The sequence below is a fragment of the Tribolium castaneum genome, chromosome 6, assembly GCF_031307605.1.
Source record: "Tribolium castaneum strain GA2 chromosome 6, icTriCast1.1, whole genome shotgun sequence".
In the NCBI taxonomy this organism is placed as follows: domain Eukaryota; kingdom Metazoa; phylum Arthropoda; class Insecta; order Coleoptera; family Tenebrionidae; genus Tribolium; species Tribolium castaneum.
The window spans coordinates 3,247,458-3,269,997 of NC_087399.1; the positions used below are offsets into that span (position 1 = coordinate 3,247,458).

The 22,540-nt window shown below is 34.2% G+C and overlaps 4 protein-coding genes across 5 annotated transcripts; 2 read left to right on the forward strand and 2 right to left on the reverse strand.

Annotated features, from left to right (window-relative positions):
• The first annotated feature begins 496 nt into the window (after window positions 1–496).
• On the forward strand, window positions 497–1,191 carry LOC661225 (enhancer of split mgamma protein). The gene has a single exon (XM_967400.5). It carries the CDS (start codon window positions 560–562, stop codon window positions 1,022–1,024), a length of 465 nt encoding a protein of 154 aa, XP_972493.1. The 5' UTR covers window positions 497–559; the 3' UTR covers window positions 1,025–1,191.
• Window positions 1,192–2,955: 1,764 nt separating this feature from the next.
• Window positions 2,956–5,587, forward strand: LOC661170 (pickpocket protein 28). The gene is made up of 9 exons (XM_967349.5): window positions 2,956–3,373; window positions 3,422–3,664; window positions 3,710–3,812; window positions 3,860–4,011; window positions 4,061–4,265; window positions 4,322–4,592; window positions 4,637–4,696; window positions 4,743–4,905; window positions 4,951–5,587. The coding sequence occupies exons 1-9, from the start codon at window positions 3,231–3,233 to the stop codon at window positions 5,171–5,173; spliced, it is 1,563 nt and encodes a 520-aa protein (XP_972442.3). The 5' UTR covers window positions 2,956–3,230; the 3' UTR covers window positions 5,174–5,587.
• LOC661115 (pickpocket protein 28) lies at window positions 5,578–8,202 on the reverse strand. 2 transcript variants are annotated; one of them, XM_008198742.3, is made up of 8 exons: window positions 8,054–8,202; window positions 7,818–8,003; window positions 7,528–7,770; window positions 7,221–7,478; window positions 6,285–6,754; window positions 6,176–6,235; window positions 5,930–6,128; window positions 5,578–5,888 (listed from the first exon to the last, which is right to left on the reverse strand). In XM_008198742.3, the coding sequence occupies exons 1-8, from the start codon at window positions 8,065–8,067 to the stop codon at window positions 5,642–5,644; spliced, it is 1,677 nt and encodes a 558-aa protein (XP_008196964.1). In that variant the 5' UTR covers window positions 8,068–8,202; the 3' UTR covers window positions 5,578–5,641. The 2 variants fall into 2 exon arrangements, with proteins under 2 accessions (XP_008196964.1, XP_008196965.1); XM_008198743.3 differs by having other exon boundaries at window positions 5,578–5,873; window positions 8,054–8,201.
• A 1,186-nt stretch (window positions 8,203–9,388) lies between these two features.
• LOC661065 (uncharacterized) lies at window positions 9,389–22,475 on the reverse strand. Its single transcript, XM_967253.4, has 16 exons — window positions 22,285–22,475; window positions 21,994–22,233; window positions 21,689–21,949; window positions 21,440–21,641; window positions 21,125–21,395; window positions 20,235–20,294; window positions 19,910–20,114; window positions 19,623–19,854; window positions 16,459–16,679; window positions 16,155–16,412; window positions 16,009–16,108; window positions 15,809–15,960; window positions 10,214–10,686; window positions 10,102–10,161; window positions 9,860–10,052; window positions 9,389–9,808 (listed from the first exon to the last, which is right to left on the reverse strand). The coding sequence occupies exons 1-16, from the start codon at window positions 22,443–22,445 to the stop codon at window positions 9,529–9,531; spliced, it is 3,369 nt and encodes a 1,122-aa protein (XP_972346.2). The 5' UTR covers window positions 22,446–22,475; the 3' UTR covers window positions 9,389–9,528.
• Window positions 22,476–22,540: the final 65 nt, after the last annotated feature.

Sequence of the window (22,540 nt, forward strand, 5' to 3'; positions counted from 1 at the left end):
AAAAAACAAAACCAAAATGCATAAGTTGTATATTTTTTAATTTAAAATAAAGCTTTTACGTAAGTCAACCAAAAGATACTGAAATAAATCAAGAACATAGCTTTGATTTATGTAATGCATTTTTTTTCAAAGTTTTTAAACTCAAAATATTCAAGATTTTATAACCGAGTTAACGATTCTGAATTAGCAGTTTTTGTAAATTTTCGGTCGAAAAAAGTGTGAAAAAATTATATTTTCACTAAAAGCGCGTATGCGAGCTTTTGGCTCAATGCCCAAAAACTCCAAAATTGCAAGTACAGTAACAATATTTTTGGGAATGTGTCGTGACCAGCTTTTGGACACAACAATAAAAAAATCCAAGAAGTGTGTTAAGAGCTTTAATAATAGCGTTTTGTGCAATGCCACCCCATTGTCCTGAAAAATTCCCATGCACCCTGTGCCACCCTGCCCCCTCTCCCAGCCCCACTCTAGCCCCCGTCTTATAAAACTAAATCACCAGTCCCTCTCCATCATTCCTCTGCTCTACTCTCAGTGTTAACACAACGTGCAGTGTCGCAAAATGGCCCCAACCCCATACATGGACGAGCCCATCTCCCGGACCTACCAGTACCGGAAGGTGATGAAGCCGATGTTGGAGCGCAAACGCCGCGCTCGCATCAACCGCTGCCTGGACGAGCTCAAGGAGCTGATGGTCACGGCCCTCCAGAGCGAAGGCGAGAACGTGTCCAAGCTGGAGAAGGCCGATATTTTGGAGCTGACAGTGCGCCACCTCCATGGCTTGAAGCGCCAGCACCAGCTGGTGATCCCCCCTGAAGGATACGCCGATCGGTTCCGCGCCGGTTTCACGCAGTGTGCGCAGGAAGTGTCGCAGTTTCTGACCACGCCGACCGAGACCGTCGACGCCGTCGCCGGAAGGAAGCTGCTCCAGCACCTGGGGGCCTGCGTCAGACAGTTGGAGTGCGCGCAAGTGTATACACCGCCGGCGTCGCCCCAAGTGAAGGCCTCCATGTGGAGGCCGTGGTGATTGATTCACAGTTGGATTCGGTTGACTTTAGCTTTAATACTGTGATAGTAGGGTAGTTTTAGGGCGAAAATGGACGCATTTCGTACCTGAGTGTGATATTTGAGAAATTTGTATTTTCTGACGAATGCAATTTTATAATTAATCGAAATAAATGATTTTTTAACAAGTGATTTGGTTTTATTTATTCGTATTATGAAGCAGATTTGATTCAAATTTGGGTTTGAATAGTGAGCGGCATCTAGTTGGCCTTGGTTCAGGCCCAGAGTTGCGTCTTCTTACTTTAGATGGCGCTAAAAAGCCATTACATAATTACAGAGATCTAGAATTTAATTTAAATTATTTCTTTTTCTTTGTATAATAAATAGAAAAATAACAAACATTATAGAACAAATATTACAAAAATGTGTACAAAAGTAGTAAAAATAATAATTAAATCAAAATGAGGGGGCAATAAAAAAATATTTTGGAAACTAGGAGGAAACCGCCCCTATTTTTTTAAAAGAAGGAGCAACCAGCAATACAAGACAGCTCATAGATAAGTTATTCAAACATTAAAACAGAAAATCTTCTTAATTACCTCTTCTAAGAACAATTTTTAGCAAAAAAGTGATTTGTAAGTTTTTTGCTTTACCTCAAAAACAAATTTGCGCTCAGAAGTCGGTATTTTTTTGTACATGTGGTTTTTTTCAGAATTTTTTTACATTTTCTTATATTTAAAATTAATTACTTAAGGGTTAATTTAGAATGCATTGACAAATGTAGTTAATCTTGAGTTAATCGTTGATGGCAATTAAAATGTTTTGTAAACTGTCCTTTAAAAGACTAATGTCAATAAAATTAAAAATACTTTATTTCAATCAACGGTGCGAAAATTATGTTTTCGTGTAAAAATTCTTAATATAATTTTTGTTTTCATTAAAAATACGTTTATTTAAATTTTTAGTTCTTGTTTAATTAATTATTTCTTGGGGATAGCAACATTTTTTACAGATTTTTTCCAGAAAGGCATCGCTTGTCTCGGGCCACAATTTTTTGTAGCTGCCATTAACTAATATTATTTATAAGAAATTATAGAAGGATTCCGAAAAAAATCACATGCATGAAAAAAAAAATATAAAAAAAGGGAAAGAAAAAAAAAGGAAGTATTTTGTGCGATTATTTGATTTCAAAAAATATATACTTTTAGTAGACTTACTCTGTATACCTACGCATTTTTTATTAAAAAATTAATAAGTAAATTTCGATTTAAAAAATTAAACTTATTTATTGCCATAAAAATTGTCGTTGTACTTGTAGATAAAAAAACTAGGTATAGAATTTAATTTAATTTCGGAAGCGAATTCCTTAAAGAAATCGTTTCCGAACTATTTTTTTTAATTTTTGAATAAATTTAATAAAATAAGATTTTACACGTGCTGAGTACATCAACATAAACAAATTTCCTTTCGTAAATCTTAATTATTATAATTATACATCCTATAATGCCCTCAATTCGAAATTCGCTAATTTTGAGACACCCTGTAATAAAAAACCAATAAATACATTTTTATCAATGTTTTCGGAATCGTAAAAACTCAAAACTCTAGCTTAAGTTTTACAGAATGGAAAATAAAAATTGGTTTTAGCTAATTTAAAAACGAAACACAGTTGCCTAGCAGATTACAAAAAGAAAACGTCATTTAAGGTATAATAATTGTTAATCAAAAAGTTATTTTGCTAACTTTTTGGAGCCCGAACAAAATCAATTCTTAAGAACACTGTATGCAGAAGAATCAGTAAATAAGCGAAATAATAAAAACTCTTCAGATGGCGCTAGAATCCCGCTCGTTCGACAAGAAAACATAAATAAAGAGATTATTTATTGCCAAAATTGTGCCAGTCCAATCACCACCTGGCATTCAAATCGCCCCTCCTCCTCCACCTCCAATCAAACCAGTCCAAATTTGAGATTTTCGCGCTCCAGATATTCCATATTTCATAGCACGCAGGCAATCCTGGAATCGATTTTCGCGTTTGAACGAAGTAATACGTCATTGGCATAAATTTAGATCGGCTCCAAATTAACAATGCAGTGCTCTTCATCCGGGAGTGAATCGTTACGTAATTTTGTACTCCTTTTTGATGCTAAACCGCTGACCTTGCTGGCCTCGTCTTTGCCCACAACCCACTCCCATTATTAAAGTCGTCAATCAAATTCGACCCAGACATGGGTGAAATTGCGCCGAGAGTTGTCACCGCAAAAGACAAAGACTTTTGCCACAATTTGCGCAAATATTTCCGCGAGTTCACGGAAGTGACCGGAATCCACGGTCTGCGATATGTGTCTGAAAAGCGGTCACGAACCGAAAAGTGAGTCTGTTCATAGTCACAATCACACCACGATTTGTTCATTTCCAGGGTTATTTGGGTAATTATTTTGCTGATTAGTTTGGGCGGCTGTATCTACATGATTTACGAGGTCTTGGACAAGTACAATAAAAGCCCAGTTGTTGTGAGTTTTGCTACGGAGGATACGCCACTTTACCAAATTGCGTTTCCTGCCGTAACGATCTGTCCAGAATCGAAGTACTCGCGTGAGAAATTCAATTACAGTGGCGTTTATTCCAAGCTAGTTGAAGAGGAAAGTGTGACCATTGATGAGTAAATGAACCGAAAGCAAAACGAAAAATTTATTGTGGTTTTCAGGCGCCGAAAATTTGATTATTTGAGCATGTTGTGCGACGACAGTCCTGACAATGTCGCGACCACGCAAAATTTTGGCAACGAATTTTACGAAATCATCCACAAAGTAACACTTTAAACCGATCAAACCGAACCAAAGTACGATCATTTCAGATGAAACTGAACCAAAGCGAGTTGTTCCCACTCTGCATCTTTGACAATAAATTCACGGAGTGTGACCGCATTTTCACCCCGATTTTCATCGACGAGGGAATTTGCTACTCGTTTAACATCCAAGGCGCCCATGAGATTTTCCGCGACCACGTGTACTAACCAATCGCAACACAACTCTTCCTTTCATTCTAAATATTTCAGTTACAACTTTAAGGATTATTACAAGGTTTCCAACAATTCGGAAAAATACTTTGACCCAGAATTTGGCTATAGACCTTCAGCCGGGGTCCACACCTACCCCCGGCGGGCCCTCAGGTCAGGGGCGGACTCTGCCTTTGGCATTTTTTTCAACTACGACACGGCAGACACCGATTTCAATTGCAAAAATTTCCTGCAAGGCTTCCGGGTGGGTTTCCATAAACGGAAACGAAAACAGAAGAAAGTAAAAAAAATACTTTACAGGTCTTGATTCACAACTCCTGGGACGTGCCACGCGTCTCAGAGCATTATTTCCGGATCCCGTTTGATAAGGTGGTAGTGGCGGCCATGGAGCCGGTCCTGGTCGTCACCTCGCAAAATGTGCGCGGATTTCGGCCCGAAAAACGCAAATGTTTCATGCGGAACGAGCGATTTTTGAAACATTTCCTCTACTACTCCCAGCCCAATTGCATGCTTGAGTGCTTGACGAATTATACGCTCGCTAAATGTGGTTGCGTCCAGTTTTACATGCCTCGTACGTAATTATTTAATTAAACAATTAATACAATAATTAATTAGGGGACAACAGTACGTTGATTTGTGGCCCGAACTCCGAACAGTGCACCGAAAACGCCGAAAGTAACAAAAAATAACGTCTACTTTCTCAAGCTGAAACAAATTTCAGGCGAGATGCAAATCAAAGACCTGGAGTATCGAATTTCAGGGCGGTCTCTGTGTGATTGCAAGCCCACGTGTACTAACATGAAGTACAACGTTGAGACGTCCCACAGCGATTTTTATTTTAAGGAATATTTCAAAGTGCACAATGAGTTTAATCTGGGTGATGGGTAAATAAACAAACGTGTTTTTTTCTTCGTGAAAATTTATTTCAGGGGGCATTGGTCCGTCTTGCAACTGTATTTCAAAGACGAGCAATTTATGACAATGGAGCGGAACGAATTGTATGGAATTTCCGACTTGATTTCGAACCTTGGGGGCCTTTTGGGCCTTTTTACCGGATTTTCTTTGGTCACAATGGCTGAAATTATCTACTTTTGCTCGCTCAGAGTCGTGTATAATCGGCGGTTGTACGGGCTTTGGTCAGGCCCTAATTGAAAACGTTTAAGTAATTTTTAAGAAAAGTATCAAACAGTATTTTTACCATCGGATGTTGTTTTTAAATTGAATTATTTCCTCAATGGTTAGTTCGCATTTCGTTGTAAATATTTGTTACAGAGTTTAAACGCGTTAAACAACTCAACTTAATTTTTTTTAAATGATCTACTTTTGATTCGTAAAGACATTAAAACTATTTAAACCGAGATGAGAACCGAACCGAGAGGTAATAATTTAATCGAGAAAAAACATCCAATTAAAAAAAATATTTCGTTTAGCGCTTTTACGAAGCTTCTATGTGATTTTTCAAGGAAAATGTGTATTTTTTATATTAAAACACAATTCCATAAGCTTAGCTAAGGCCGATAGCTTTGTATGTCAAATAAAGCAATAAAAAGAGAAACAAGTTTTTAACGAGTTTTATTATTTTCAAGTTTTAACAACATAATACAGATTACCACAAAACAATCAGTTTACGGTTCCTGACCAGTTCCTGCGTCCAAACATCGCAACATTGCAGATAATCCTCAAAGTCAAATAATAAATAATCTCCACGAGACTCAGCGCCGAAAAACCGATAAACAACCCCAGCAGACCTCCAACATTGGCCAACAAATCGGTCGATCCGTACAACTCATTCCTCTCCGAATAAATGAATTGGTTCCCTTTGAAAAAAACCTGTAACATGGACATGCGTTTCCTGGAACCAGAACCACTTGAAACTATTTTTAGTTATAGTCAAAGTTTTTGATTTACTTTTTGTCATTAACATCGATACGTTTATGCTTGTTGTATTTGTAAGTCGTCCTCCAGTCCCACGTGGCTTGGGTATTTTCAACGTCGTAATACATCGACGTACAAATGGGGAAACAACGACAGTCGGGAATATCACTGTGGGTTTTTTTATTACTCAATGCGTCGATTTTTTTCTCAAGATTGCCCCGAAACTGGTATTCTATAAAAAATGACAAGTGATACATACAACATTTTTTCTACAAATACTTTGGGCCTCCTCCAGGCAGTGTAGGCTTCCAGCCCCACACAACGGCACACTTTCTTCCCCTAAAAAAAAAACAAAACTATGAAAAAAAAAACAAAAATAGATCATTACGTGGTACATAAAATGGTACACATCCGCACCGACTCATCGTAAAATTGGCCCAACACTCAATCGCACAATTATTCTGACTGTATTTTTTAAAATATTTCAACCCTCGTTCTGAGGGGAAATGACAGTTGCGCTTCCTCGGTTTGTACTCCTTGACCTCGACAGAGGTCGTCATCATATCTGGAGCAATCCCAGCTTTGGCCACGCGTTCCAAAGGCACTATAAAGTGCTGTTGTTTCACTCGAGGCATCCTTTGCGGGTGCGCTATTTGGACTTTAAACCCTTTCACGTCAGTCCCACACGTGTAGTCCAAATCATCCACGTGAACCGCCATTTTGATCTCAAGGGCGTAGGGGATTCCCGCCCGAAGGGCCCTTCGGGGGTAGGCGTCAATCCCCGCCGTGGGCGCGTAGCCCTGCTCCAGGTTCCAGTCGTGCGAAACTTGGGTTTTGTGGTAGTTCTTAAAATGAACCCTTAAACACATTCAATTAAAATTGGGACTCAGAGCGAGTCCTAAAAATTTTAGGGCTTCCAGCAAGTCCAAATTAAATTAGGACTTGTCCGAGTCCAAATAATATTAGGACTTACGTGAGTCCAAATAATATTAGGACTTATTCGAGGCCAAATAATATTAGGACTTTGTCGAGTCTAAATAATATTAGGACTTACGCGTGTCCAAATAATATTAAGACTTACTCAAGGCACATAATATTAGTACTTGCTCGGGGCGAAATAATATTAGGACTTAGCCGAGTCCAAATATTTTTAGGACTTACATGAGTCCAAATAATTTTAGGACTTACACAAGTCCAAATAATATTAGGACTCACGCCGAGTCCAGATAAAATTATGGCACACAGAAGTTCAAATAAAATTAGGACTAACAAAGTCCCAATAAAATTTGGACTCATAGTGAGTCCAAATAAAGTTGGGACTCACACTATGTCACTCAAAAGTTGGGTTCTGTCGACGATGTTAAAAACGTAGCAGATTCCATCATCTGTCAAAATGGGGACGAATAATTCGGAGCAATTGTATGGAATTCCCAGGAATTTGCAGTCGAACGAGTCCTCCAGGAATTTGGGTTGGACTTGTTCAAGAAACTCTAACATTTCTTCATCGGCGTATTTCGGCGATTTGTACTCAATGTCGAACTTCGTGTCGCAAATAAACGACAAGTATCCGAATTTGCGTTCCCTTGAACAAATCAAAGGAATTCACTCGAATTGCAATTATTTGGACTCACTCTTCTTCACTTAGAACTTCGTTGTCTTGTTTTTTATGCAAGTAGTGCGTGTAATTAAAAACGGAAGCCCGGGTTTTGGACTCGGGACAAATGGTAACGGCCGGGAAAGGGATTTGCCAGACGGCTGTTTCTTTAGTCGCGAAACTTACAATAACTGGGGAAGTTTCCCATTTAATGTACGTTTGTATGATTAAAGTTATACAAAAATAGAGCGATAGACAGATACTAATGGCCCACCACAATCTGAGGGAAATTTAGTGAGTTATGGTAAATTTTTTGGGGGTTTATACTTCTCGATCCAAGTCCGGTACTCTCCGAAGTAGCGAATTCCGTGTATTGTGCCGTTGTTGCAAAACTCCACCACGTAATTGAGGAGGTTTTGGCCGCAAGTGTAACTCCGTTTCCCTTCTTCATTTTTCACGTAGTTTGCTTTGTCGGTGAGTTCGAGATCACCACGTTCACTGCCACCACAGATTCTTAAAATTACGAAAATTCGGTATAATGGTCACAACTGAGATTGGTTTACCCTATGATGGTCATTGTAGCAACAACAGTGAAGATCTACTGAAGAAACGAATCTTCAAAAACCTGAACATGGTTTGCAGTCCTTGAACTTTCGTTGCGGTTTTCAGGAATTTTTTATTAGTGACTTATTTTTCTTCTTTGTTTCTTTATTAGCTAATTACAAGGTTTAGTCGGGAGTCGTGAAAATTGATTTTTTTCAAACAGTTTTCCAAAGCAATAAAAAATTAATTATGGTTATAATCGGCTAATTTGATTTTATAATCATGTATCAATTCCGGTATGTGCAACCTTTCAACTTTTAATCACTTTTAGATTGGTTTATTAAAAAAACTGGATTGTCGTTGGAATCTTACCGAGCTTGAGGCAATTTTGTACATTTTGAGTCACTTCTAATCGCAAATATTTGGTTGAAAGAATTTTTGGACGGCTTGGAATAAAAAAAGTTCTAAGTAGTTTCAAGGTGAAAGGTGTAAACAAACATGATGGGAGGTTTAATTGTTTCCAACCAGCGATTTTAATTGCGAAGAAATTTTATTACAAGATTTTCAAAAAATAATTCATCAAATTGTCAAAAATAAATAAGAAATATGCCCTTTTATAAGAGGAAAAAAATTTGAGATTAGATTTGAATACTTATTTTTGAAGTAGTGTTTATTAAAAAAAAATTAAAAATAAAAGAACACTTAAGTGAAAAGTAATTTATTTCATTTTAAAGGCACATTTGTTTAAGCTAATTATAGTGCTGTTAAAGAGTTAACTAAAAAACGTACTTAAAAGCTTGATAAATGCAAAGATAATTAAAGTAGCTATTAGTTAAATTTGGTGATATTTTTACAAAAAATATTGTTTTTGACCATTTTTTTATCTTCGGCTGTCTCTTGACGAGGTTTTGTTTTTTTTTTGGTGCTTTTTTGAGCGTTTTAACAGGATTTTACTGAAAAATCTCTAGTTCAAGAACGAATTAAATCGAATAAAAGATGTTAAAATAACTTTAATTTTGTTCGAATTTTTCGAAAAAATTCTGTTGATCATAGGTATTCCAAAAAACTTTTTCAGTCTAATTTGTCTAATCTCTGTTTTTTTTTACTAAATTTTTGCTAGTAATTGTTTTTTGTGTTAAAATTCATTTATGTCAAGTTAAAATGATGAAGATTTGGAAGAAAAAAAATTACAGGACTTTTCAGGATTGCCAGGGTTTTAGGAACTTAAAAAAAATATTCAAACAATTTTTAGATATTTTTCAAATAATTTACAAGAAATTTTGAGAAATTAGATATAGATCCATAATTTTGGAGCAATTTTTATAAAAGGGGAAAAAGGCAATAAAACAAACACGTAATTTTAATCGAATTTATTTCATTATTAGAGGAGCAAAAACGTGAAAATCACACACCTATTAATTAAGTTCACATTTGTTTCGAGCTAATTATAGTGCTTTAGTAAATATTAAGTGATTTTGCTTAACCAATTAGCCTTTTAACTCAAATCTTTTTGTTCTTTGTGAAGATAGGCGTCATCATTCAACAAGTCCTTCGACCCTGACCAAAAGTGTATCCCGTACTTCTTGACGTTACAAATCAATCTCAATGACAAGAAATAGACAATTTCGACGATCGATAGGAAAGAAAATCCGGTAAACAATCCCAAAAGTCCGCCACAGTTGGCCAGAAAATCGGTTTGTCCATAAAGCTCGTTTCTTTCAGACGTTATAAACTGCATGTCTTTGAAAAAAATTGTTAACCGTGTCATTTGTACCCTAAAATTGATTATTTCTCGCTTGATTTAAATAGAAATTGTGGGAAAATACCCCGGAAATTCGCTGAAATTCGCCTTGAAAGCTTCGAAAACTTTGGGCCAGTTGAAGTCAGCTTGTGACGTCTCGGCGTTGTAAGTGATGGAAGTGCAAGCCGGGAGACAATCACAGTTTGTTGGTAAATCATCATCAGCGTTATCATCGTACCGGGAAAGTCCAGACTCAACCTCCCGTGCCAACAATTCCTCTAAAAACAATTACAAAATAATTCCTTTTGATTAATTGTTGTTACGTACGTTCGGCCTCAAAAATACACACATTACTGCCTGAGCCGCAAATTTTCGTCGACTCCGCATCTAAAACAAATCAATTGATTTCACTCCACAAAAACTATCACAATTCTAATACGTGGCATATGGAAGGCGACGCATCCACACCTCGCCAAAGTAAAATTCGCCACACATTCAACCTGGCAATTCTGTTGCGTGTAATTTTGGAAAAATTGCAACTGGCGTTCCTCTGCAAAAAAGCACTGTCTCCGGTGCGGGTCGTAGTTTCGCAGTCCTTGGGAAGTTGTCATCATGTCGGGTTTGACGGCCACGACGATTTCCTGGTTGAGAGGCGCTCGGAAGTACTGGGTGCCCACCCGGGGGACTTCTGCCGGGTGGTGGAGGAGCACTTTGAAGCCCTGGACGGGTCCGCGGCACACGTAGTCCAGGTCCTGCTCGTAGGCTCGGAGGAGGAGGAAAAGGCCGGCTTTCGAACCGGCGGACATGGCACGGCGTGGAAAAGTGTCCTTGCCGGTGGTTTTCGGATAGCCGTTTTCTAGGGTCCAGCCTTCGGAGCGCTTCTCGTGGCCCATGTAGTCGCCATGGAGGTAGCTGGAGTGGAGATTTTTACACAAGTTTTTATTATTTCTAGTTTTGAAAACTGCCAAAACGTCCAAAAACGAGCGTAATCGAGTGACGCTCGCAATTTTGGCTTATTTTTAAAAACAAATTTCTATTTCTTTGTATTTTTCCAAAAAAAACTTTATTTTTCCATCATTTTTTGCTGGTTCTTAAGGAAATTTTGCGAATTAATTGCCTCTCTAGATGACTAGTGTCCTAAAACGCATCAGTATTGTTTTCGAATTAAAAAAATTACTACGAAAATAGTTCATGACTGAAAGATGCGCTTAAAGGCTTTATAACGGAAAAAATACGGTACTCATTAATTCAGTTTAGTGATTTTTATTCTGTTTTACCCAAATCTAGCTATTTTTTAGGAAATTTCTTGGTTCTTGGATTTTTTTTGTCAAAGTTTCGCTGAACAACGATTGAATTAAATGAAACAGGCGATTTCGATTTATTTTGATGATTTTTTGTTTGTTTGAGGTAATGTTATAAAAAAATTGTTTCAAATGCGAACTAAATTCCACGAAAAACAACAATTTTCATACAAATTCGTGATTATTCTAACATTTAACATCTTTTGCAGCATAATTTGTTCAATTATCGACTGGTTTTCAACAACTATTGTGAAATAATTGCCTTTTTGATTCTAAAACACACGAATAAAGTTGAAATAATTTTATGTTTAAATTGGTGTATTTCGGCTTTATTTTTTGACTAATTTGTAATTACATTGACTTGTTTGAGAGTAGATTTGACGAGAGAACTGAGTTTTTGGCTTAAGAACTTGCAAAAAGTTGGAGAAATGCAAAAATTATTACGTTTTAGCACCTTCCCGTGAAGAAAACTCTGTTTTTTGGTTTAAAGGGTTTTTAAAACTTACAAAACCAGTTTTTTTCCAAATTTGCTAGCTTATGGTTACTTTTGGATGAAGTTTCATTCAAAAACGAGCTAAATCGGTTTATTTTTGTAAAAAAAATAAGTTTCTACTTCAAAAACAACTTAAATTTTGATATAATTTGGCGATTTTTTTAACCCACTTTAACAATATTTTCTGAAATTAAAAAACCTATCTTTAAGATCAAAAAAACGCGTTTCAACACTTGAAAAAATCAAATTTGACACAAATTTTCATGCAAGTTATTTTTAAATACAGTTCCTATGTAATTTACCTACTAAGTCAAAGGACAAAGAAAAAATATTGGTATATTCGGTCCAGTTTTCTGTATTTTCGAACCAACTTAGTAGAATTTTATTGATCAAGTTGTTGATTTTTGACCTATTTTAATGTAAGTTTTGACTAAATTACTGGAGTTTTTGGTTTAAAAACATCCAACATGTTTGAAATATTCCAAAATTACGTCCAGTTTGGCCAGGTTGAGCAAATTCTCACAAAAACAAGTTTTTAAATTAAAAAAAATGTTATAAAATGTTTAAAAAAATTGTTCCAAAGCGAATTAAATTGCACGAAAAACAACAATTTTCATACAAATTGGTGATTATTCTAACATTTAACATCTTTTGCAGCATAATTTGTTCAATTATCGACTGGTTTTCAACAACTATTATGAAATAATTGCCTTTTTGATTAACCAACAAACTAAAACACACGAATAAAGTTGATTTAAAGTTATGTTTAAATTGGTGTATTTCGGCTTTATTTTTTGACTAATTTGTAATTATATTGACTTGTTTGAGAGTAGATTTGACGAAAGAACTGAGTTTTTGGCTTAAGAACTTGCAAAAAGTTGCAGAAATGCAAAAATTATTACGTTTTTGCACCTTCCCGTGAAGAAAACTCTGTTTTTGGTTTAAAGACCTGATAAAGGATTTTTAAAACTTACAAAACCAGTTTTTTCCAAATTTGCTAGCTTATGGTTACTTTTGGATGAAGTTTCACTCAAAAACGAGCTAAATCGGTTTATTTTTGTGAAAAAAATAAGTTTCTACTTCAAAAACAACTTAAATTTTGATATAATTTGGCGATTTTTTTAACCCACTTTAACAATATTTTCTGAAATTAAAAAACCTATCTTTAACATTAAAAAAACGCGTTTCAACACTTGAAAAAATCAAATTTGACACAAATTTTCATGCAAGTTATTTTTAAATACAGTTCCTATGTAATTAACCTACTAAGTCAAAGGACAAAGAAAAAATATTGGTATATTCGGTCCAGTTTTCTGTATTTTCGAACCAACTTAGTAGAATTTTATTGATCAAGTTGTTGATTTTGACCTATTTTAATGTAAGTTTTGACTAAATTACTGGAGTTTTTGGTTTAAAAACATCCAACATGTTTGAAAAATTCCAAAATTACGTCCTGTTTGGCCAGGTTTAGCAAATTCTCACAAAAACATATTTTTAAATTAAAAAAAATGTTATAAAATGTTATAAAAAATTGTTCCAAAGCGAATTAAATTGCACGAAAAACAACAATTTTCATACAAATTGGTGATTATTCTAACATTTAACATCTTTTGCAGCATAATTTGTTCAATTATCGACTGGTTTTCAACAACTATTGTGAAATAATTGCCTTTTTGATTAACCAACAAACTAAAACACATGAATAAAGTTGAAATAATTTTATGTTTAAATTGGTGTATTTCGGCTTTATTTTTTGACTAATTTGTAATTATATTGACTGGTTTGAGAGTAGATTTGACGAAAGAACTGAGTTTTTGGCTTAAGAACTTGCAAAAAGTTGGAGAAATGCAACAATTATTACGTTTTTGCACCTTCCCGTGAAGAAAACTCTGTTTTTGGTTTAAAGACCTGATAAAGGATTTTTAAAACTTACAAAACCAGTTTTTTTCAAATTTGCTAGCTTATGGTTACTTTTTGATGAAGTTTCACTCAAAAACGAGCTAAATCGGTTTATTTTTGTGAAAAAAATAAGTTTCTACTTCAAAAACGACTTAAATTTTGATATAATTTGGCGATTTTTTTAACCCACTTTAACAATATTTTCTGAAATTAAAAAACCTACCTTTAACATCAAAAAAACGCGTTTCAACACTTGAAAAAATCAAATTTGACACAAATTTTCATTCAAGTTATTTTTAAATAAAGTTCCTATGTAATTAACCTACTAAGCCAAAGGACAAAGAAAAAATATTGGTATATTCGGTCCAGTTTTCTGTATTTTCGAACCAACTTAGTAGAATTTTATTGATCAAGTTGTTGATTTTCGACCTATTTTAATGTAAGTTTTGACTAAATTATTGGAGTTTTTAGTTTAAAAACATCCAAAATGTTTGAAAAATTCCAAAATTACGTCCTGTTTGGCCAGGTTGAGCAAATTCTCACAAAAACAAGTTTTTAAATTAAAAAAAATGTTATAAAATGTTATAAAAAATTGTTCCAAAGCGAATGAAATTGCACGAAAAACAACAATTTTCATACAAATTGGTGATTATTCTAACATTTAACATCTTTTGCAGCATAATTTGTTCAATTATCGACTGGTTTTCAACAACTATTGTGAAATAATTGCCTTTTTGATTAACCAACAAACTAAAACACACAAATAAAGTTGAAATAATTTTATGTTTAAATTGGTGTTTTTCGGCTTTATTTTTTGACTAATTTGTAATTATATTGACTTGTTTGAGAGTAGATTTGACGAAAGAACTGAGTTTTTGGCTTAAGAACTTGCAAAAAGTTGGAGAAATGCAACAATTATTACGTTTTTGCACCTTCCCGTGAAGAAAACTCTGTTTTTGGTTTAAAGACCTGATAAAGGATTTTTAAAACTTACAAAACCAGTTTTTTCCAAATCTGCTAGCTTATGGTTACTTTTGGATGAAGTTTCACTCAAAAACGAGCTAAATCGGTTTATTTTTGTAAAAAAAATAAGTTTCTACTTCAAAAACAACTTAAATTTTGATATAATTTGGCGATTTTTTTAACCCACTTTAACAATATTTTCTGAAATTAAAAAACCTACCTTTAACATTAAGAAAACGCGTTACAACACTTGAAAAAATCAAATTTGACACAAATTTTCATGCAAGTTATTTTTAAATAAAGTTCCTATGTAATTTAACCTACTAAGTCAAAGGACAAAGAAAAAATATTGTTATATTCGGTCTAGTTTTCTGTATTTTCGAACCAACTTAGTAGAATTTTATTGATCAAGTTGTTGATTTTTGACCTATTTTAATGTAAGTTTTGACTAAATTATTGGAGTTTTTGGTTTAAAAACATCCAAAATGTTTGAAAAATTCCAAAATTACGTCCTGTTTGGTCAGGTTTAGAAAATTCTCACAAAAGCAAGTTTTTAAATTAAAAAAAATGCGCTTAAACACTTGCTAAAGGCCAAAATAGAGTCATTGTTTTTCATTCTATAAGATAGTTTTTTTGTTTAAGTAAAAACTTGGAAGAAAACAATTTTTTTTTCAAAATTTTCTAGTTTTATGACTTTTTTGACGATACTTTGTTTAAAAACTGAGACAGGTATGCAATTTCGATTTATTTTAGTGAGTTTTGAGAAGAACTTTTAAGATAAAAACGTTTCTAGTTTAAGAAAAAACTGAGGTGAGTCAAACTAAAATTTTGATCAAGTTGTTTTTAATTTTTTTGAAAGAACAACTCAGGTTTAAGTTCAAAACTTTCTTCAAAGCCGTACACATTGTAAAAAGGAAAATTTAACACTAGTTTCCGTTTATTATTTAGTATTTCCAGCTTGTTTTTAACGCAATTAGCTAAATAATTATTGGGTTTTGGAGTTAAAATCCGCGAAAAAAGCCAAAGCGATAACGATTTCATCAAAAGTTGCTGTTTTTTTGTTGCGAATTCCATCATATTTAGCTGATTTGAAGATTTTCAATTTATTTTAATGGATTGAACTTTGCGGAATAATGGACTTTCTGTCTCAAAAGCGTGCAAAATACTTGAAAAATGCAAGAATTATTTTATTTTTTAACTCAAAAAACGCACATTAATCCCCCAAAAAGGCAACAATGATTTTATACGAACTGTTTAAGGTAAAACGCAATTTTTCGGAAGTTAGTTTAAAAAATTTACTTCAAAAAATAATTTTTTTCGTGAAACATCTAACTTAGCGGATTACTATTATTATTATTAGCCTTTTTGTAACACTTACACAGCATTTGTGAACAACTCGCTCCTGTCCAGCATATTAAAAGTGAAGCACATCCCGTCTTCGGTCAACATAGGCGAGAAAAAATTACTGCAAGTCTCATTCAAACTCGTCCACTTGCAGGCGAAGAAAACTTCCGAAAACGGAGGCGCAATCTATTCCCAATTAATACAAAAAAAAACACACCAAACATTCAAACTTACACTCATCAAATATTCGATGGTTTCAAAACTCGTGGTTTTATTCCCTTGTTGGTAGAGATGGTTGTCGCAAATGAGCGAACTATCCGAGAACCTTTGCAACCTTTCCGCCAAAATAATTTCACGAAACAAACAAAAAAAAGACTTACTCCTCCTGCGTCAGATTACCGTCCCCAGTAGTCAACTGCTCGATAACCTTATGGTAGTAGTAAGTGAAGTTGTAGGCCCTTTGCCTGGCCTTCGTCTCCGAGCATATGGTGATGGCGGGAAAGGGCACCTGCCACACGGGGGTGGGACTTTGGGCGAAGCTCACCAAGACGGGCGACTGGTCCCACTTGACCCACGTCTGTATGATCAAACTCACGCAAATGTAGAGCGAAATCGCGAACAAAACCACCCAATACAGCCTAAAATCTAAGCACTAAAATTCGAGCCAAACTTCCCCAAAATTACTTCTCCAGGATGGAGCGCTCCTGCTCGCCCATGTACTTGAAGCCATGGATGCCCGTGTTGCTCGAAAACTCGGTGAAGTAGTCGTAGATGTTTTTGCGGAAGCCGGGGTACTTTTTCTTTTTGGGCGACTTGACGAACACGACGTTGTCGAGGGGCCCCCTGTTGGGGCTGGGCTTCGGGCTCGCGCTCATCGTGGAATAAGGGGCGAGGGGCAGTTGTCTCTTTTATATTTGCATGTGATCCCACGCCTTCAACCCCCTTGTAAACATTTAAATGGGGAAAATTATAAGCTGTTTACGCTCGTTACGAGATCAATGGATTCACGCCCCGCGGCTGGGGACTACTTCATAATTTTTTACATGACCAGGGAGGTTATTAAAAAGCGTTTTGGGCGGCTTGTCGGTCGCCAAAATATAGTTATTGATTTGTGGGTGTTTGACCACATAAGATGATGAGTGAAGATGGCCCTGACATTTCTCGAAAGAGATTAATAAATTATTTATTTTTTGCTAATTTTTCATAATTTATAAAACTGGAATTTTGTTTGGCGCCGAAAGCATGCAACGTCCCACAGGTGATTTGTCACAGTTTCACAGAATTCTCGCCCAAAATGTGCACTTTAATGCTCATTCAAGTAAACCTATGGAATTATTTACAATTTTTTCGTAATAAAGTCATTTTCGCCAAAATATTAAGATCTGGATTTAAGGAATCGTAGGTTAAAAATTTGAAAACCTTGAATTTATTTTTTTTGATCGATGGAAATGTAATGGAAATTACAATGAATGTCTTAGAAGAACGGCAATTAATTTGATGGTTTTGTTGTAATTACGAAAATTAACAAGGAATTATTATTGGAGTTAATTGAATTTTCGTGGATTTTTTTTGAATTTAGAATTACATGAATTAATTTGGAATTGATGGGAATGCTGGGATTATTATTTTTTTAATTTTTATCTGGAATAATTATTTTTGGAATTTATAGAATTATTGGAATTTTTCCGGAACCACTTGAATTTTTTTGGATTTTTTTTGGAATTATCCGCCATTAATTTGGAATTGTTGGGAATGCTGGGAATATAATTTTTTTAATTTCTACATGGAATAATTATTTTTGGAATTTATGGAATTATTGGGATTTTTCCGGAACCACTTGAATTTTTTTGGATTTTTTTTTGGAATTATCTGCCATTAATTTGGAATTGTTGGGAATGCTGGGATTATTATTTTTATAATTTCTATCTGGAATAATTATTTTTGGAATTTATGGAATTATTGGAATTTTTCCGGAACCACTTGATTTTTTTTGGATTTTTTTTTGGAATTATCTGCCATTAATTTGGAATTGTTGGGAATGCTGGGATTATTATTTTTATAATTTCTATCTGGAATAATTATTTTTGGAATTTATGGAATTATTGGAATTTTTCCGGAACCACTTGAATTTTTTTGGATTTTTTTTTGGAATTATCCGCCATTAATTTGGAATTGTTGGGACTGCTGGGATTATTATTTTTTTAATTTCTATCTGAAATAATTATTTTTGGAATTTATGGAATTATTGGAATTTTTCTGGAACCACTTGAATTTTTTTTGGATTTTTTTTTGGAATTATCCGCCATTACTTGAAATGGAAATTAGGTGGAAATTCTTAGAACTGTAGGAATTAAATTTGGATTTACTGGAATTATTTTAGAATTAAGTAAATTAAGTTGAAATTAAAATATTTAAGATCAGTTTCAAATTATGAGAATTAATTTAGGTTACAATAATTACTAAAATTTTGACCGTTTTTTATAAATTATTGGAATTAGGTGCATGTACTACGCATTTTTTTAAGTTAATGGCTTTTCGATTTCAGTTTTAACAGAAATTTTGAGTTTTTTTTGTAGAATTTTGGCATTATATTAATTTTTTTTAGAATTTATGAAATTAGTACTGGAATTATTTGTGAATTACTGGAATTGATTTTTAATTTGAGTTTCTTAGTTTTATTGGAGTTACTGGAATTATGTATTAATATTAGATAGGAATCACGGTTGGAATTAATTTGGAATTATTGGGATTGCTAGAATTTTGTTAGTTTTTTTTTTAATTTTTATCTGGACTATTGGGAAGTAATGTATTTAGAATTATTTAAATTATTTCTGGAATTTATGGAATTTTTCGGAACCACTTTTTTGGATTTTTTTAAATTATCCGCCATTACTTGAAATGAAGATCTCTTTGAAATTCTTAGAACTGTCGGAATTAATTTTGGATTTATTGGAATTATTCAAGAATTACGTAAATTAAGTAGAAATTAGAATAATCAAAATCACTTTAAAATTATAAGAATTAATCTAAGCTACTAGAATTACTAAAATTTTGGCGTTTTTTTTTAAATTATGGTAGTTTTCGTGAATTTTTTTAACAGGTGTATGTACTACACATTTTTTTTCTCTCAAAGACAATTTTTTTAGAAAGCTTCTGTATTTTCTATTTTTTTTAAAAGCTCTCTATTTTTTTTTGTAATAGTCTTCTGGTTACTCTTTTTTATCTTTTCTTGCTACTCTTTGCCTTTCTCCTTTTCGTCTGTTTTTTTTTTAATTGTTAACTTAATTTAGTTATATTACTATAAATTGTTATCAAAATTACAGTAATTTCCGTGGATTTTTTTTAGAATTGTAATTTGTGAGTGTATACTTACGCTATTTTGAATTCAGTCGAAGATTATTTTAAATAATAATAAATAAATTATTTGTAAATTATTGGTATTTATTTTATAATTAAGAGATTACTTGAAATGGAATTTTTTTTAGACTCTTAAAGCTTCTGAAACTTTTTTTTGATAAGCTACTACATTTTCCAAATAATCGTAAAATTTTCTACGTTTTTTTTTCTGGTATTTGTCTCTTTTTTTCGTCTTCTTTACTTCACTTTTCTTTTTTTCATGTTTTTTTTTACTTTTTTTACTTATGTTTTTGTTAGTTTGCAACGTTTTAAAAATGCTTGATAATAAGCTTGAATGAATCGATTTTAATGTAATTATTCCGTTGCGTGTTTGCAATATTATTTTTCTCAGTTCCTCAACCCTTGGGGGACATTTACGGCTATTTCCCTTAAATAATAACCACAACTGTATTTTCAAAATTTATTTTCATAAAACACAATATGATAATTTAATCAACACGTTTCCCGGCCCAAAACCGGGCCCCAAACAACCTAACATTACTCACAATCCTCAAAGTCAAATAATAGAAAATTTCAATCAACGACAACATCGTAAATCCGGTAAACAAGCCCAAAAGGCCGCCGAAATTCGCCAAAAAATCCGTAGGTCCGTACAATTCGTTCCTTTCCGATGTTATAAACTGGTTACCTTTGAAAAAGACCTGGAGGTACGACATATGCGTCCTGAAATTGTCACAATTCATGAACGTGATCGAAAAAATGGAAAAATTAACTATACGTAGTTTTGTCAATTTTTGTGTCCTTGAATCGGTACTTCCGGACCCAATTCCAGTCCGACTGCGAGTTTTCAACAATGTAAGTCATAGAAGTGCACTCAGGCATGCAGTTGCACTTTTGTAAAATTTGGTGGAACTCGTCGTTTTCGAGAGGGAGGCCTTTGTGGTGGCGGATGTTCTCATTAATTCCCTCCGAAAGGAGCACATCTAGGGACAATTAATTTTCATTTCAAAATAAATCAAATTTAAATAAATAAAACAAAATAAATAATTTATTTATTAAATAAATTTAATAATTTATCTCAAGATAAATAATTAAAAAATTACCTTCGGCTTCCACCATGCAGGCCTTTAAAGGGGCGCCGCAAACCTTGGTCTCATTCTCCCCTAAGAAAATAATTCCATAATTAATAACGATTTTTATTCAAAACTCTGTTTCTTAATTAATTTAAGGGCCGATTTCATAAAAAAAATAATTCTTGATTTAAATTTCTTGTCGATCACTCTAATTGTACATTTAAAATTAATGGTCCTTTAAGTTTAAAGTCAGGATTTTTGTCCATTAACGTATTTAAATTAGGTACGTAAAAAAATTACAAATTATCATGAAAGAACGAAACGTAATTGAAAGTAGCAGCTCGTGCAGTTTGGGAAAAAATACTTCTAAATTTACAATAGTTAGAAGGAACTAATGATTTAGAGAACGAATTAAAAAAAAAACAAATGCTAATTAAATTCAGAGAACTTAGCTGTTGTTAAAAAAATAATTACTAATTATTTTTTAACATTTGCTCTGGAATAAGCTAACTAACGTTTTAGATCGGCCCTTTAATCTTTTTACAATGAAACCTCCCTTAACGGACACCTCTTCACAACGGACATTTTTGTAGGAACCTATATATTAAAATTTCCATCTCTTATTAGCGGACACCTCCCCACAACGGACAATTAAAGGTTCCCCATCGGTGTCCGTTGTTGAGAGGTTTTACTGTATAAAATTCTATTGGTCAGTTGCTTAATTTTCCCGATAATTTGATTACGCTTTTTGTAAAAAATTATTACACAAAACTAAGAGACCCAGAAAAAGAAATTTGAAGAGAAGAGTTCAAAGTTAAATCTATACAAATTGTTTAACGCATTGCAATTAACAATGATCTAGAATTTTTACAAAAATAACATAAATAAATTTAAAAATAAATAAATAAAGTGAAACGCACTTGGCATGTAAAAATCGACGCAGCCGCACATTTTGAGCGTGTAGTTGGTTTTGCATTCGATTTGGCAGTTCTGTTGCGTGTAAATTTTGAAATATTTCAAGCTCCGTTCTGAGGGAAAAAAACACTGGCGGCGGTCAGGCAGGTAGGCCTTGATGGCGTCGGAGGTCGTTATCATGGTCGGCATTATTGCAGCAATAAGGGCTTGGTCTAAAGGGATCCGGAAGTGTTGTTGTTTGACGCGGGGGAGCATCGCCGGGTGGTGGATTTGAATCTATTTAAAAAAATTATTCCTTCGAAAAATATTCTCCAAACAACCTTGTATCCCTGAATTGACGTCCCGCAAGTGAAATCCAGCTCATTATCAAACGTTTTTAGCTTCAATTCAAAGTCGAATAGAGCCCCAGCATGGAGGGCCCGCTTGGGGTAGGTGTTTTTATCGGCTGATTTGTCGTAACCTTTTTCTAGGGACCATTCGGTTTTATTTCGTTCAATCAAATGGTAATTCTTGTAGTGAACACTAAAATTAAAAATTTTGCACAAAAAATATAATCACATGTAACTTACACATTATCTGATAAAATATCGTCACGATTCAGTAGATTAAAAGAGTAGCAAAGCCCTTCGTCTGTGATCACTGGAGCAAAAATCTCCGAACAGTTGCAAGGGTGTCCCATGTAGTAACAATCGGAGATGTTTTCCAAAAATCTGGGTGAAACACTTTCGAAAAAATCGAACAATTCGGCCGAATCCACAAATTCGGGGACGTCAAAAATTAAATCGCGTCGATAAATACACAGAGACGAAATGTACGACAATTTTTTCTCTCTAGAAATTTAGTCAAATAAATGAGCTCAATTGATTAACTTAACTGTTCCGGGTTGAGCTTGTTGTCGCTTTTCCGGAGCACGAAATCCGTGAAGTTGAAAAGTTGGGGCCGAGCTTTCGTTTCCGGGCAAATGGTGACTGCCGGAAACGGGATTTGCCAAATTGGCGTCTCCTTTGTCGCAAAACTCACAATCACCGGCGATGTTTCCCATTTGTGGTACGTGCGGATTATTAAAGAGATGCAAAAGTAGAGCGCCACTGAGAGCGAAATGAGCCAGAAAATTCTGTTTTTTTTTTATAAAATTGTAAATAAATGGTTTTGTGTGAGTACTCACTTTTCAGCGATTGTCCTGTTTTGCTCCCCCAAGTATTTCATCCCGTGTATTCCGGTGTTTTCGGTGTATTCTGTGAAATAATCCCGGAGGTTTTTCCGAAATTTGGGCTTTTTTTCATTTTTGGGAGCGTATTTTTCAGGGCTGATCGAGCAAACACTCATTTTTCGCGACTTGCAAGAGTGGAATAATTTAATTGTGTAAAATTCATACAAGTGGGAATTTTTATCAGATGGGGATAATTAAGGGGCGGAATAAT